General features: G+C 42.5%; 1 protein-coding gene across 9 annotated transcripts in view; it reads right to left on the bottom strand.

The window, feature by feature from the left end:
* Nucleotides 1–17,918, bottom strand: part of LOC137431603 (autophagy-related protein 9A) — a 102,698-nt gene that overhangs the window by 9,092 nt on the left and 75,688 nt on the right. For 5 of the 9 annotated variants that reach the window (XM_068123117.2, XM_068123113.2, XM_068123115.2 and 2 more), the window contains one exon: nt 13,504–13,656. The exons of 3 other annotated variants lie outside the window; for them this stretch is intronic. In XM_068123117.2, coding sequence (XP_067979218.2) covers nt 13,529–13,656 — 128 coding nt within the window. In that variant the 3' untranslated portion in view covers nt 13,504–13,528. Of the gene's footprint in view, nt 1–5,083; nt 5,405–13,503; nt 13,657–17,918 lie in introns of those variants that run through there. One more of the 9 variants, XM_068123119.2, reaches the window with a different exon arrangement.

The raw sequence follows: 17,918 nt of genomic DNA, 5'->3' as shown, positions 1-17,918 counted from the left end.
CTGTGCGCGCTCTTTTGTACATTGCCACCACTACTCTGATCAACCATTCCTCCACTCCTAACTTCCTCAATGCCCATGTCAATACTTTGTGTGGAACCCTATCGAATGCTTTCTCCAGATCAACAAACCCAAGAAACAACTTTTTCCTCTTCTCCATGTACTTCTCCTGCAACTGCCTCACAATAAAAAGCGTGTCTGTCGTTCCTCTTCCTGGCATAAATCCAAACTGCATTTTGTCGATCTTCACTTTCTTCATTATCCTCCTCTCCAACACCCTTTCCAATACCTTCATTCCATGCTCCAATAACTTTATCGCTCGGTACGAGCCACACTCCAGAGGGTCACCTTTCCCCTTGTATAGAGGGACGAGGGTACTCAGTTCCCAATCCACTGGAATGCGGCCTTCTTTCACCACCAGATTACAGATCTCTGTCATTCTCTTCACACTCCAACTTCCTGCTGCCTTCAACATATCTCCCACAACTCCCGTCGGCCCTCCCGCTTTTCTACTCTTCGTTGCTTTTATCGCTTCCTCAACTTCCTTCTCAGTTATCTTCTCTGCCGGTCCTAAAACTGGGTTACTCTCTATGTTGCCATCCCATTCATTCTATGTATTCAACAGCATTTCCATATATCTTTTCCATCTTCCTTCAATTCCATCTGGGTCCACAACGATTTGTCCCACTTCATCCTTCAAGCAACTCACCCCCATCACATCACACTTCTCTTTCGCTATCTGCTTTGCAATCCTGAATACTGCTCTCTGACCCTCTTCCGAATCCAAGCTTTCTCCGAACATTTTCCTACATGCCTCCTGCGCCTTTGCTACCTCTTTCTTTGCAGCTTTCTTGGCTGCCTTATAACTTTCATGCTCTGCTGTTTCTGCTCCCGTACCCTTCGCCGTCTGCCACTCCTTGAACTTCTTCCTTCCTCTTCTCGTCAATCCTCTTTCCAACTTCATCATCCCACCACCATGTTTCCGAGTGCCTCGGTGGTCCTTTTGTCCGTCCACATACCTCACCAACGGCTCCCAACAGACTAGCTTTCATTGACATCCAACCACTTTCAAGCTCAACCACATCATCGTCGACCCTACTCAGCCTCTCTTTTAATGCCTCCCTTACTGTCACCTCTTTCAACCTCCACACCTTCATTCTCGGTTGGTACTTCACCCGCCGAGCTCTCCTCGCACCTTTCAACCTTATGTCGCAGACAACCAAGTGGTGCTGTGAAACAGCCTCCTCCCCCGGGATCACCTTTGTGTCCCGGAGGTGCCCCCTATCTCACCTACGCACCATCAGGTAGTCAACGGTTGTCATCGACCCACCTGACGTGTATGTAACAAGCTTATTATCCTCTTTCTGGAACTGAGTATTACAAATCAACAAATCAGCTCCATCAGCAAACTCCAAAATCCTTTCACCTTCTCCATTTCTCACACCATATCCGTAACTCCCATAAACTCCCTCAAAACCATCCATACTCCTTCCCACATGCCATTTAGGTCTCCTCCTACCACAACAACCTCCTCAACTTTCACGTTTTCCATCAGCTTCTCTATCGCACACCAGAACTTGTCCTTCTCTTCATCGCTCCGACCAACCTGCGGAGCATATCCCGAGATGACGTTCACCAAGAGCTTTCCAATCATCATTTTCACCATCATCAACCTATCACTCACTCTAGTCACACTCACCACACTATCTACAAACTCCTCAGAAAACAGGACACCAACACCATTCACGCCCTCCAGGCACCCTTGCCACACAAACTTGTATTTCTGTCCCTGCCTACCCTTCACCATTCTCACACCACTTCCCTTCCATGTATATATATATATATATATATATATATATATATATATATATACATATATATATATATATATATATATATATATCTATATATATATATATATATATATATATATATATATATATATATATATATATATATATATATATATATATATATATATATATATATGTATATATATATATATATACAGTCATGGACAAAAATATTGGCACCGTTGCCAATTTTTTCAAATAATGCAACATTTCTTCCAGAAAATTGTTGAAATTAAAAAATCTTTTACTATCCACAAATGTATCATTCCCTGAGCTCACAGAGGTACTAGCAGAAATTTGCCACTAGAGCACAGAGATAACTGAAACCTGCATGAACATCATTGAGAGATTTGTTATTCTGTTGTATGATCGCACAAGTACTGCTACTGACATTAACATTGTACGAAAGAAACTGTTTGCAAAGAAGGGCAGACCTGTGGAATCAATTCCACCAACACATGATGCCCTTGTGCAGCACGTAAAGCGGGCAGTATACCAAGGCGCACTATGCTGGGGACAAGCATTGCATGCTAAGCCTGATCTACCAAGCCCCACTGAATGGGGTTGGCAAAAAACGTCTGCTGGCCAGTTCAAACCAATATGGACAACACTTCCAGAGGCTGCAAAGATCTGCAATGAACTTGTTAAGTGTGGGTGCAAAAAAGGATGTACTGGTCGTTGCCGGTGTAAGAAAGCTGCACTTCCCTGTACTTCTCTCTGCGCATGTGATGGAGAATGCAGCAAAGACTAGAAAACCACAAGATGGCACAGTTACAGTCTGCGATGTCATAGACACTTTTAATCACTGAAGAATGCCAACCTGTTAAGAGTATTTATATGCATTCCCAGTATGCATGATACTATGCAAAATTAATATTTTCATGACTGCTTAATATTTTATGTTACCATTGGATTCCTAGACCCTAAAAATGTAGGTATAGGCACTTCAACCATTTTGATATCTGTTCTAATTATGGAGATATTCATCAAAATAGGTCTTGTATGACGGCCATCTTGAATTTCAAGATGGCCGCCATATGGGGTGAAATTGGAGATGCCCCCTGGACTAAAAATCTTTCTCTATGGGGTATTCTAGCCATGTGCCAAGTTTCATGCTTTTAAGGGAAAAGGCACAATTCATCAGTTAAGCAGCCCCACTATTTGGTTTGCAGTGGAACAAAACAAACAAAAAAAAGCTGAAAAAAATACAAAATCTTCGATTATTCCACACAGAAATGCTAAAATGGCCCAGTCAATATGATTGACACCTTTGAGAAGTTGTTTGAAATAATTAGATTTCAAGCAGGCGATTCTCCTTTACTTTGGAATTGAACTCAACTGTGGTGAGTTGCAGGTGCCTGCAATAAAAAAAATCACTCATTCAACAAGTTTGAATAGAGAAAAGGAGGCATTCTGCTGTTTCGTGTCACTGTGTGTACCGCAATGAGCATGGAGAAAAGAAAGAAAACCAGAGAATCGTCTGAGGAGGTCAGACACAATATTGTAGCCAAGCATGGACAATCTCAAGGCTACACTTCCATCTCCAGAGACCTTGATGATCCTGTATCCACCGTACGCAAGGTTATCAGGAAGTTTAAGGCCCATGACACTGTAGCCAACCTCCCTGGATGTGGCCGCAAGAGAAAACCTGATCGAAGATTGCAGCGAAGGATTGTTTGAATGATGGAGAAAGCACCTCGATCAACTGCCAAACAGATTCAACCTGCCCTTCAGACACAAGGTACGACAGTTTCAACTCGCACCATCCGTCGCCAACTCAATGAAAGGTGGTGCTGGAGAGGTTTCTTCAGAGAGAGAGGAGAGAGAGGAGAGAGAGGAGAGAGAGGAGAGAGAGAGAGATAGGAGAGAGAGAGAGAGAGAGAGAGAGAGAGAGAGAGAGAGAAAGAGAGAAAGAGAGAAAGAGAGAAAGAGAGAGAGAGAATACCTGACTGGAGAATGTTCCGTGGACAGATGAGACCAAATTAGAGCTTTTTGGTAATGCACATCATGTCTATGTTTACAGAAAAGAGAGAGAGAGGAGAGAGGAGAGAGGAGATGCAAGAAAAGATGCAAGAAAAACGATGCAAGAAAAGAACACCTTCCCTCCAGTCAAACATGGAGGAGGTTCAGTGATGTTTTGGGGTTGCTGTGCTGCCTCTGGTACGGAGTGCCTTGAATGTGTGCATGGCATCATTAAATCAGGAGATTACCAAGGCAATTTTGGAGCGCATTGTTCAACCCAGTGTCAGAAAGCTAGGTCTCCGTCAAAAGTCATGGTTCTTGCAGCAGGACAATGATGCCAAACACACTTCAAAAAGCACCAAGGAATGGTTCAAGTCAAAGCGCTGGACTGTTCGGAAGTGGCCAGAAATTAGTCCAGATCTAAATTCCATTGAAAACCTGTGGGGAGATCTGAAAACATCAGTTGGGAGAAGGCACCCTTCAAATCTGGGAGAACTGGAGCAGTTTGCACAAGAAGAGTGGGCCTAACTGCCAGTAGAGAGGTTTAAGAAGCTCATTCATGGCTATAGGAAGTGCTTGACTGCAGTTATTTTGTCCAAAGGCTGTGCTACCAAATATTCAGTCTTGGGTATCAACAATTTTCTCAATGCCATTTCTTTTTATTTTCTGATTTAAAAGGATATATTAAGTTCTGAATCAAAAACAAAGGTTCTGTAATATTAACAGTGAAATCAAGAATTGTTGTGACCAAATACTTTTGTAAATTTAAACTCATTTTTGGAGAAAATTGTGAGTTCTTTGAAAAAAGTGCAAGGGTGCCAATATTTTTGGCCACGACTGTATATGTGATACAAGATTGGGGTGGATGGGATTATACGTTTTAAAAGAATGAAGGTACATCCAACCAAAAAAGTAAGGAACATCCAACCATCCTGATAATCTGATAATAAACAAGCAAGAGCAGATCCGGTCTCAGCCCGAGTTCATTGAATACTACTGACCATACATCCCAATTTTCCTAATGGAGGGCGATGAGTCTTGAGGCAGAAAAGAGGATCAATGCAGTGGGCTACTTCAAAAACATGTTATTTCTAAGAATCAAAAGGATTTCAAGAGTGTGTCCTTTCTAAAAACAAAGTTGTTTGGTGAGGAGATTATCTTGGCGACCTCCTCACTGTGTTTCAGGTATTTAAACATAAAGTGCTCCTAAGGTTCTTCAGTGGCAGTGGCCAAGCTTTCACGGGAGAAAAGACAAGTGGCACTTGTTATTTCTCAGCAGTTTAATGGTGGCTTTTCTTTTACAAATGTGGTTCCGCTTTCGAGGCCAGGGTTCTCAGATGAAGGGATAGGAGTGTCTCTCAGTGGCGTGACAACTGCTGACACCTAATTGGGGGAAGCCTGTATGTGCCAAGTCATTTTGGCAGGTGGTGAAGCAATGTTGAAAGAGTAGCCCTTCCAGGCTGTGAAATATTGTGGGTCTTTCCTGATTGCCTGAAAGTGAACGATGCAACAGGCGACTTAGCAGCTTCTTTGGGGATGGTGATAATGTCCATTTTCCAGCGATATTTGATACGTGGATGTCAAACATGAATCTGTAACAAAATGATCAGTAACATGAATCCTATTTCTAAGGTCACTTTACAGGAAGACCGTCATTATGCTCCCCATCCCTTTGTGGTCCATGATAAAAATAGGCATCAGTGGAAATGAATGGCAATAAAACTTGCACAATAGAGCAGTAACTATCCAAAATTTCAAATAAAAAATATGAAAATGACCATTTCTGATCACAGATAACATTTTTGCCTGGGAAGGAAACAACAAAAAAAACATGCACGTGATGTACGAGCCATTTAATGGTGGCGAGTATCGTTTTATTCAACCAGATAGCGATTCCGTGACTTTTCTGGCTTTTGTCATTTACATTGATGGAAGGCCCATGATGGAGCTTTACCCAAATCACATGCAGGACAAATGCATTACAACACATTATTGTACTTCATGCAAATTATTAAGCTATTAGCATACAATAAACATGCATATGGTAAAAGGTATTTGAACCTGGGTGACTGGTACCACAAGCTACAAGAGTTCAGATGGGAATGCAAAAATCGGCAAATTGGTCTAAACTTTGTTTCTGTCACCGAAATCGTTTTTTTAACTTCAGTGAAATGCAACACCTGCCAGTGACAAATTAGACGTGTTATGGTAGACATCGAGAAACCTAAGATAATGATGAATATTGCATAATGTTTGCACTGGCGACACGAGGCAAAAGCCATGGTGTTTCTTCAAATTATGAGGCCTTGTATGAATGAACCAAGACTACACTAATCTGCTGCTTGAGGCTTCGACATAACTAGCTAAGCTTCATCCTCTCTTCCATCGGTATCCCCGGTTACAGCCTAGGACACAGACCGACATATCTTTCGTGTATAAATGTTGTCTGCGTGTAAAGCCTGTGGTCCATTCTATCGCCGTTTCTCATCTGCACCCTCGGCCTTCTGTGCATAGATAGAAAGCTAAACAAGACTTCCCCTTAACATGATTTTTAATCTATATTTTATAAATGTAAGAAAGGTGGCGTATATATATATATATATATATAAGAAAGTTTTTGTTTGTTTGTTTGTTTGTCTGCATGTGCTAATCTCCTGAACAGTGAAAGATAGGAGGAAACCTCTAATACAAAAAATGTCGGGACGGGCCCCGGGAAGGTTATAGACTAGGTGGCGAGGCCGGTCGAGGCCCACCTCGGCCGGGCCGGGCCCATTTCACAATTAAAAGCTGAGCTAAATTATAGTAGTCAATCTTCTACGGCCACGAGTAAAAGCTGAATTGTAGTAGTACGTTCATTCAAAAAGAACCAAAAGTGTTGGGACGGGCCCCGGGAAGGTTATAGGCTAGGTGGCGAGGCCGGGCGAGGCCGCATCGGCCGGGCTGGGCCCATTTCGCAATTAAAAGCTGAGCTGAATTATAGTAGTCAATCTTCTACGGCCGCGAGTAAAAGCTGAATTATATTAGTAAATTCATTCAAAAAGAACCCGGGCAACGCCGGGTGCTTTCGGTAGTACATAATATTTAGATGCCCCCAGAGTGTTTAATCACACAGAATATGTGGTAAAAAAATTTGAAATACAACTTGTTAAATATGTAGCAACATCTTTGGGAAACTGAAAAGTATCCACAATAGTGCAAGACACACCAAAGTAGTTTGTTTTTCAATTGCGATGAGCAGATATAATTAGTATGGAGATATTTATGAACTTAAAAAGTTGGCATTTCAAAGATTATTGTGAGCATCTTGTTCTGAGAACTTGTCAATCTCTTAAACATGCAGTATTAGTGATGGTAATCAATTGATTACAGTAATTAAAAGTTGATGAGAGTATGTGTATCGCCATGGGAAATGGGTTCCTCTGGCTGATGTATTGAGTGCAAGCCCTTCCTTTGAGAAAATAAATATACAGAGGGACTAACACTCAAAAGGAAATCTACACAACATGTTTCCCACGGCAGTGAACATACTCTTGCATACTGGTAGTTGATAAAATGCAACGTTCATCTTATCTGTTGATGTAATCCGACACTCGCTTTCAGAGGGACAAGTAATCCATTGTTTCAGCAAGGATATGTATGTATGTATATATGTATAAATGTATGAATGAATACAGTGCCTAGGGAAATTCAACACCCCCTTTCAAAACTTTCACCTTTTGTTGCCTCAAAACCTGGAATTAAAATGCATTAAGTCAGACTTTTCCCACCTTTATTTACACATCGTAACCCACAACATCCAAGTGAAAAACAAATTCAACAAATTTCAGAAAATTTATTAAAAATACAAAACTAGAATATCTTGGTTGGATAGGTGTCCACCCTCCTTATAATAGCGATTGTAAATTAGCTCAGGTGTAACCAATCACCTTCAAAATCACACACCAAGTTAATTGGCCTATGTATATGTTAAATTGTCGTGATTCTGATGATTTCAGAATAAAACCAGCTCTTCATGTCAGTTTCCTCTGCTGGGTAGTGCATTTCACAGCAAAGAGTCAAACCATGAGCACCAAAGAGCTTTCAAAAGACCTCTGGGATAAAGTTGTGGAAAGCCACAGATCAGGGGATGGGTATAAAATATTTCAAAGGCCTTAAATATACCTTGGAGCACAGTCAAGTCAATCATTAAGAAGTGGAAGGCATATGGTATCACCAAGACCCTGCCTAGATCAGACCGTCCCTCCAAAATGAATGACCAAGCAAGGAGACTGATCAGAGAGGCCACCAAGAGGCCAATGACAACTTTGGAAGAGCTACAGGCCTTTATGGCAAAGACTGGTCACTGTGTGCATGGGACAACAATATCCCTAGCACTCCACAAGTCTGGCCTGTACGGTACGGTGGCAAGAAGGAAACCATTATGTTTGAGGTATGCAAAACACCACTCTGGAGATTCTGCAGCCATGTGGAAAAAGTTTTGTGGTTTGATGAGACAAGGTGGAACTTTTTGGCGTAAATGCAAAACCTTACATTTGGCACAAACCCAACACAGCACATCACCCAAATAACACCATCCCTAATGTGAGGCATGGTGGTGGAAGCATCATGTTATGGGGATGTTTCTCATCAGCAGGGACTGGGGAACTTGTCAGGAAAGAAGGGAAAATGGAAGGAGCAAAATACAGAAAACTCCTGGAGGAAAACCTGCTGCTCTCTGCAAGAAAGCTGAAATTGGGACGGAAGTCACCTTTCAGCATGACAACGACCCAAAGCACACAGCCAAAGCTACACTGGAGTGGCTGGGGAGCAAAAAGATAAAAGTCCTTGAGTGGCCAGGTCAGAGCCCCGACCTAAATCCAATCAAAAATCTGTGGCATAACGTGTAGATTGCTGTCCATCAACACTCCCCACGGAACCAGAAGAATGAGCAAATATTGCCTAATCAAGGTGTTCAATGTTGGTAGAGCCCTATTCTAACAGACTCACATCTGTAATTGCCATCAAAGGTGCTTTCACCACCAAATAATAACTCGGGGGGGAGGGGGAGCACTTATCCAACCAAGATATTCTAGTTTTGTATTTGTAATTAATTTTCTGAAATTTGTAGAATTTGTTTTTCACTTGGAGGTTGTGGGTTACGATGTGTAAATAGAGGTGGGAAAAAGTCTGATTTTATGCATTTTAATTCCAGGTTATAAGGCAACAAAAGGTGAAAAATTGGAAAGGGGGTGTAGACTTTCTACAGGTACTGTATGTATGTATGTATGTATGTATGTATGTATGTATGTATGTATGTATGTATGTATGATGTATGTAGTATATGTGATTTATGTATTATATACAGTCATGGCCAAAAATATTGGCACCCTTGGACTTTTTTTTTCAAATAATGCACCATTTCTTCCAGAAAATTGTTGAATTAAAAAAATATTTTGGTGTCCACATATTATTTCTTTGGTTTGAAGTGGAACAAAACAAAAAAAAGCTGAAAAAATTACTAAATCTTAGCTTATGCTACACAGAAATTCTAAAATGTCCCGGACAATATTATTGGCACCTTTAAGAAGTTTTTATAAATAATTAGATTTCAAGCAGGTGATTCTGCTTTACTTTGGAAATGAACTCGCCCGTGCTGAGTTGCAGGTGCCTGCAATACAAAAATCAATCATTCAACCAGGATGAATAGAGAAAAGGACTCATTCTTCTGTGTTGTGTCACTGTGTGTTCATTCTGCTGTTTTGTGTCACAATGAGCATGAAGAAAAGAAAGAAAACCAGAGAATTGTCTGAGGAGGTCAGACACAAGATTGTAGCCAAGCGTGGACAATCTCAAGGCTACAAGTCCATCTCCAGAGACCTTGACGTTTATGTGTCCACCGTACGTAATGTTATCAGGAAGTTTAAGGCCCATGGCACTGTTGCCAAACTTCCTGGACGTGGCCGCAAGAGAAAACATGATCGAAGATTTCAGCGAAGGATTGTTCAAATGGTGGATAAAGCACCTCGATCAACTGCCAAACAGATTCAGGCTGACCATCAGACACAAGGTACGTCAGTTTCAAATCGCACCATCCGTCGCCAACTCAATGAAAGGGGGTTCTATGGTAGGAGACACAGGAGGACCCCACAGCTGAGAGAGAGACATAACAAAGCCCAACTGGAGATGGCCAAAATTTGCGAACCCGACTGGAAAATGTTCGGTGGACAGATGAGACCAAATTAGAGCTTTACATCATCTCTATGTTTACAGAAAACAAAATGAAGCCTTCAAAGGAAAGAACACCTTCCCTGCAGTCAAACATGGAGGAGGTTCAGTGATGTTTTGGGATTGCTGTGCTGCCTCTGGCACTTGGTGCCTTGAATGTGTGCACGGCATCATTAAATCAGGAGATTACCAAGGCATTTTGGAGCGCAATGTTCAACCCAGTGTCTGAAAGCTGGGTCTCTGTCGAAGGTCATGGGTCTTACAGCAGGACACACTGATGTCACACAGCAGGACAGCAGGACAAACACACTTCAAAAATTACCCAAGAATGGTTCAAAACAAAACACTGGACGGTTCTGAAGTGGCCAGCAATGAGTCCAGATCTAAATCCCATTGACCACCTGTGGGGAGATCTGAAAAAAGCAGTTGGGAGAAGGCACCCTTCAAATCTGGGAGAACTGGAAGAGTTTGCACAAGAAGAGTGGGTCAAACTGCCAGTGGAGACGTGTAGGAAGCTCATTCATGGCTATACGAAGCGCTTGACTGCAGTTATTTTGTCCAAAGACTGTGCTACCAAATATTAAGTCGAGGGGGTCAATAATTTGGTCAATACCATTTCTTTTTATTTTATGATTTAAAAAGGATATATTGAGTTCTGAATCAAAAACAAAGGTTCTGTAATATTAACAGTGAAATATAGAATTGTGGAGACCAAATACCTTTGTCAATTTCAACTTATCTTTAGAGAAAATTGTGCGTTATTTGAAAAAAGTGCAAGGGTGCCAATATTTTTGGCCATGTCTGTATGTATTGTTGCATCTGGAACTGAAAACCCGAGATCAAGCATATAAACATATTACCACGTGAAGGGCAAAATGATGTCGCTACAGTACACTACTCCCCCTCCGCGTGCATTAATCGAACTAAAGGAACAAGCAAAATAATATATATTGACTGTCCATGTAAAACAATAAAAGTTGCAGCCAAGAGAAATTATCGACAACAAAATGTACTCTCATAAATATCGTGCTGGGAAGTATACATGGTGCCCAGAGCGAGTCGTATATGACAGTAAGGGTACCGTTGTAACAGACATCGACTTGCCGGTCAGAGGGAAGGTTGGTTCTGGTGCTGCATCAAGAAGAGCTGGCTTAAAGCGATCTATGAAGACTGTCTCACGACTACCATTAATATCTAGTCTGAAGGTCTTCTCAGAGCGTTGTAAAACTTTGCAAGACCATTCATATGGTGGCTGCAAGGGCTTCCGGACAGTGCCATGCCACACAAATACGTGGGTGCACGTAGGAAATTCCTGGGGAGTAAAAACCGGGTATGATGAAGGCATACGTGTTAGTGTTACGAGGAGGCCCTGCATGGCCGTACGAAGTTAGTTGGCATCATTGCCCGGCGTCGAGAAAGGTGTCATCGGACAATGATAAGAATTCTCCTGGAAGACAAAGCATTGCACCATACACTAGCTCTGCAGTTGAGCATCCTAGGTCGCCTTTTTGAGCAGCTCACGTATCAAGCAGGACCCTATGGCACGACGTCCATCCAGTGTGTGGAGTTGTCACGCGCTTTAAAGGAAGACTTGAGTTGGCGGTCGAAACACTCCACCATACCAAATTTCTGCTGTATGTTAAGCGATGGTTCGCACATGTTCGGTACCCAGGAGTCAAGTCAGCTCGCGAAATAGAGCCGATTCAAACTGGCTATCATGATCCATAGTGATGGTTGATGGAACACCAAAACTTGCGATGCGGGTGTGGACAAAATCCCTGGATATGGTAGGTGCGGTGATGTCAGCTATCGGTGTAGCCTCTGGCCAACGGGTGGAGCGGCCAATACAAGTCAGCAAATAGCGATGCCCATTTGACAGTGGTAGGGGGACCAACAATATCCACATGGTCCCTGTCGAAATGCCTATCTGGTGTTGAAAAAACTACCAAGTGGTGCGAGAGTATGGCATTGGGGTCTTGGAGTGTTGGCATTGAAGTCATTGCTTAGCCTAATTCTGCACGTCAGCATTGATGCGTAGCCAGACATAGCGTGTGGTGATGAGTTGCTTGGTTGCTCGAATGCACGGGCGCGCGAGTGAGTGAAGTGTCAAAAACTGTACGATAGAATGCCACAGGTACAAAAGGGTGGGATTGTCCCATCGATGTATCACATACGATGGTAGTGTCTGTCCCTGGGATTGATACCTTAGCAAATGTAAGCGAACCAGCAACAGACTGTAGACATTGGAACTCCATGTCCTCCCGTTGTGCTGCTGCCAGTGGATCGAAATTGATGCCCAGTGTGCTGGTAATTAGTAGTTAACACATCGGAGCACATCATCAGACAACGCCAAAACCTTGATGAGTGAGAGAATTGGCCACATAGTTCACAGTTCCTTTGATGTGCCGGATGTTGATGGTGAATTGCGTGATACAACTGAGTTGGCGAAATGTGTGAGGAGATTGAGCGTCCAGATGGGTGGATAGAGTGAAAGTTAGATGTTTGTGGTCAGTCAGGACAGGGAATTGTCTACCCTCCAATAAGTGGTGGAAATGCTTGAAGGAGAGGTATACAGTGAGTAATTCACAGTAAAATGCACAAAACGTGCGATCTGGTGGCTCCAGCATTTGAGAAAAAGGTCAATGGATGCCAGTCAGCATCAATAAACTAGTGAAGGGCCGCGCCCAGTGTAACCTCAGAACCCTCTACCATCAGGCATGTTTTGCGCCTCTGGCTTTGGATGAATCAGGGGTGGGGCATTGGCCAATGCGTCTTTGAAGGTGTGGAAGGCTGTCAAGGTGGACTCTCCCCATCGGAGCACTTCAGGGTGTTTACCAGCTGTGAGTAACTCATTCAGCGGCTGCAGTGTTGTGGCTGCGTTTGGAATAAATCGGTTGTAAAAGTTGATGAGGCCCAAAAACTCTCGCAGTTTGCATTGAGATGAAGGCAATGGAAAATCCCGAATAATCTGCCCCTTCTCAAGCGGTTAACACAATGGCCGAGGAAATTCAACTCCGGGACACCAAATATGCACTTTGTGGGATTGATGCCGATGCAGAAATCCTGCAAACGGGTGAAAAGGAGACATAGGTGTTCCTGATGCTCTTTGGCGGTTGCGCTGGCGATTAGAATATTATCTATATACATGTTGCAGAAGTGTAATCCTCAGAGCACCTGATCAATAAAACATTGAAATGTTTGTGTGGCATTGCATAGTCTGAACGGCATCCAAAGGATCTCTAACAGGCCTAAAGGCGTGGGGACTGCTGTCTTTAGGATGTCCCCTGGATCCACGGAATCTGATGGTACGGACGGGACTAATGCATGTATGTGTGTATGTATGTATTTTATATGTATATAACCTTCATCACACAATTGATTTCACTATGAATACATCCTGAGCTTTACAGAAAATAAATTAGCATTATATCTATATTACACACATTTTGACTTTCTCTGAGTCCCTCCTTTTGGCCCTTATTAATACCTTTGGCTATGAAACTGCATCTGGCTTAGCTGCTTGGCCTCCTTCCTGTTTCCAAGTTAGCCTCAGGGAGATTGTGTTCGTTCTCCTCATGCCAGCCACCCATCGGGAGCATGCCAAACGCAGGCTTTTCCTGCCGACAATGGGCTTCTGTACCTGCAAGAACCGCACGTCTCAAAAAAAGAAATCTCAGAAACTGGGGTACTCTAAAAAAATCTACCATAATTCTTTTTAGCCATTATTTTGAAACAAACGATCAACTAAATATTGCCAAACCATGATGTTTTCTAATATGCTTGCCTTTTCTCCAAAACCAGAGAGCTCATTTACTCTAGTAGCTCATGGTGGTTGAGTATGCACTTTATTGTACAGACCTAAACTCTTCAGGAATCCACTAATTGAAGGTCCAGGAACAATATTTGGTTGGTAACACATTTGCCACTGACGGCGAAATAGCTGAAATGGCCATACCCCTTTTTGGGCCACGCCCCCTTTTTTGCCGTGACTGTATCTACAGAACCGTTGGACCTAGGAGGTTGCCCGACCACTCAAAATTTGCGCAATGGCCACATTATGGGGGGTCAGTAATACATTTTCATATCCAAAAGTCAATGGTTTTTAAGATAATTGCCAAAAACCGATTTCAACATGTTACGAACTACAATTGTATGATACCACCAAGGCCACAACATTATATGACACTTATACCTTTTGCATCATCCTATTTTGGAATTTACTTATTTGGATTTCTACACTTTTCGCCTTTACTACAGCCACAAAACGTGACACATTTAATGTTCCTGTCTCTGCAAGTGCACGTTTTGGTACTCATACATGCTCTTGGGCATTTGCATGGAGGAGGCAGGTCATCGGGCCTGCACGATACTGGCAGTATCACTGGTGTTATGCCAACGTCCGTTGCTTCATACCCATACTGGAGTGGATCTGGTTTGGTGACGGCAGGAGTTGGGGCTTGCAACCACATCTTACACTGAAGAAATGCTCGCTTTATGTGTTCTCGTAGCGTTGATGAACAGCACACAAGCTGGTTGAAGTCCAGTTCTTTCTTGGAGTTGTGGTACTGCTCCCATCGATATTCATCGAAAGTGGAACAGTCGGTCTTCTTTAATCCAGACACAAGGAACTTTTCAGCATTGCTTGTTATCTGTGGTGACAGTTCTTCTACACCAAACCCTTCCAGTAGGGAGAGATCGATGGATGCTTTCAGGCCAGACAGCTTTGGACCCACCTTGCTGGTACTGTCGCAACCGCTGAGAGCATGAATGGCTGGGAGACACGACACCAAACCGTTGTCCAGTTGATCAACCAACATGTGGACTGGTACAGTTTTCTTTGTTTTCCGGTTACCAAGCTTCACGTACAGCTTTTGTAGTTGCCAGGTTGTGTTGAAGTGGAAGATGAGGTTGACAAAGACATCTGTGTCAGGCGAGTCGACCAAGACTGATTGAACCCCGTGTTTCACAACACCATCATTAATATGGAACATGATTCTGTCGTCGGCTTCTTCTTGGTTGCTTGAGAGCTCTGCGATCTGTGTTTCAGTGCCAGCTAACAGTTTCCTGCATTCAGCCCCATATACTCCTCCAAAGAATATTTCCTTGTCCGACTCGACATTCTGCAGCATCCACTTGAAGACATACTCCTGCAACCGAACTTTGTTCAACATTGAGCTCCAGAACATATCAAGATCGACAGGGAGTTTCTGATTGTCAGACCCAATGGTGATTGTGATTTGTTCTGAGGAACTTCGCTGTGCCCGTTCCATTTGCTTGATTGATGATTTTTGATAAACATCAAAAATAATGTCTATTCTTGTGGACACGGAGCCTGTAGCAAGAATCCTGTTGGAAAGACTCTCAGCCAATTCCCCGAATGTGTGAAGGCCCATCTTTTTCATCGGTAGTTTACGCACAAGTGCCATGAAGTCCACTATTGTCATCTGAGCGTCACTCTTTACATTCCTCGTCTCCTGTGGAAGGCGACTGACAAGTTCCCTGGCTAAGGAGGCTTTATCGGGCTTCTTCAATTTGATGCCATCTTTACATTCAGTGGTGAGGAACTGGGATGTGCTGGTCAATTCATACTTCAGGAGTTCTAGCATGCTGTACCCTCTTTCTCTAGCATAGTCAATGTACCTAACCGTTTCCGCTGCATCCTTTTTCGCCATCGATTTCTTCGCTGTGAACGGAGTAGAAGTACGTTTCACGAAAACAGTCTTGCGGTTGGTAGGGATTGTATCATGTAGGTGCTTCTCTTCGGCCTCTACTTGCTTCTCGGTGCGACGCCATGTTGTTTTATGGGATACCGCTGCCTGCATGCAGGCTCAACGACAAAACACCCATGACCGGAATTTATAGCCATGTCTAGACTCTAGTCTAGACTCTAGACTAAATTCTAGTCTAGACTCTAGTCTAGATTCTAGTCTTGACTCTAGTCTAGACTCTAGTCTAGTCTAGACTCTTCAGGAATCAAGTAATTGAACAATAGGAACAGGAACAGGAACAATTACGAATAATATTGTAGTTCGTAACATGTTGAAATCGGTTTTTGGCAATTATCTTAAAAACCATTGACTTTTGGATATGAAAATGTATTACTGACCCCCCATAATGTGGCCATTGCGCAAATTTTGAGTGGTCGGGCAACCTCCTAGGTCCAACGGTTCTGTAGATACAGTCACGGCAAAAAAGGGGGCGTGGCCCAAAAAGGGGTGTGGCCATTTCAGCTATTTCGCCGTCAGTGGCAAATGTGTTACCAACCAAATATTGTTCCTGGACCTTCAATTAGTGGATTCCTGAAGAGTTTAGGTCTGTACAATAAAGTGCATACTCAACCACCATGAGCTACTCTAGTAATTCGTAATCAATTTCCGCAAATCAGAGCTCGAGATCTCATCACTTGGCTGCTTAACCATCACTATTTTCTTTTACTTTCAGAAGCCTTGGCTTAATGCGCTTTTCTCCAACGTCCTGTGAAGCATCACATTCTATATTATAACTTCCAAGCCTTTGGTGAAGCATCACATTCTATATGATAACTTCCAAGCCTTTTGTGAAGCATCACATTCTATATGATAACTTCCAAGCCTTTTGTGAAGCATCACATGCTATACGATAACTTCCAAGCCTTTGGTGAAGCATCACATTCTATACGATAACTTCCAAGCCTTTTGTGAAGCATCACATTCTACATGATAACTTCCAAGCCTTTTGTGAAGCATCACATTCTATATGATAACTTCCAAGCCTTTTGTGAAGCATCACTTTCGATACGATAACTTCCAAGCCTTTTGTGAAGCATCACATTCTATATGATAACTTCCAAGCCTTTTGTGAAGCATCACATTCTATATGATAACTTCCAAGCCTTTTGTGAAGCATCACTTTCTATACGATAACTTCCAAGCCTCCTGTGAAGCATCACATGCTATACGATAACTTCCAAGCCTCCTGTGAAGCATCACATTCTATACGATAACTTCCAAGCCTTTTGTGAAGCATCACATGCTATACGATAACTTCCAACCCTGTTATGAAGCATCACATGCTATATGATAACTTTCAACCCTTTTGTGAAGCATCACATGCTATACAATTGTAATGCATTGGAAGATACGTTTCTCCCCCCAGTGCGGGACGTTTAAAAGTCACCATAAGTTTACTATACTACAGCATGTTAATCAATTTAATAGTTTTCGGTTAATTATTACATACATGTCGAAGCTTTTGATAGGAGAAACAAGGCGAAAGGAACCAATGTTCCTTTTTTTTTTAAGTGCCACTAATCCATTTTCTCGATGATGCAAACATTTTAATCAAGCTACATTCCCATGATTGTTCGTTTTGCACTATTTAGACGATGCGGATGATTTGTAAATCACATTTGCACAGGAAAATGGTTTAATCAAGTAAAATTCACATTAAGCAGAAACAATATGGAAGGTTAGGGGGTTATTTAATCCCTTTACGAGCCAAAGAGTTGCAGCAAAATATTTGGCTTCAAATTTAATCATTTGCTCTTTTTTTGTTGAGGCAGCGTGTCTGACCAAGAATTTCTTACCATCAATCTCGGCACACGATAAAGCACACGGCAGTAAATGTACGAATTGAAGCACAATTTGACTGAAAATTTCACACAAAGAACAGACTATGGAGTCGAAGGATTTTTATTTATTTACATCGTACGGTGTTGAACGTCTCTTTTTGAGTTGGCCTTATGTATTGTAAACTACGTTGCTAAAAAATTCCCTGTTTGTCGTTAAAGGCGGCAAAAAGGGTTGGCGTCAGGAAGGGCATCCGGCCGTAAAACATTGCTTCAAAAAGGGGACCAAAAAACAACAACTACCACGGTCCCCGAAAAGGCCAACCCCCGCCTTGCGGGGAAAAATGGCCTCTAAA

Source organism: Myxine glutinosa, chromosome 7 (genome assembly GCF_964187855.1).
Source record: "Myxine glutinosa chromosome 7, kmMyxGlut1.1, whole genome shotgun sequence".
Lineage (NCBI taxonomy): Eukaryota > Metazoa > Chordata > Myxini > Myxiniformes > Myxinidae > Myxine > Myxine glutinosa.
The sequence above is the reverse complement of the archived record's forward strand: the minus strand, read 5'-3'. Positions and strand labels throughout refer to the sequence as shown.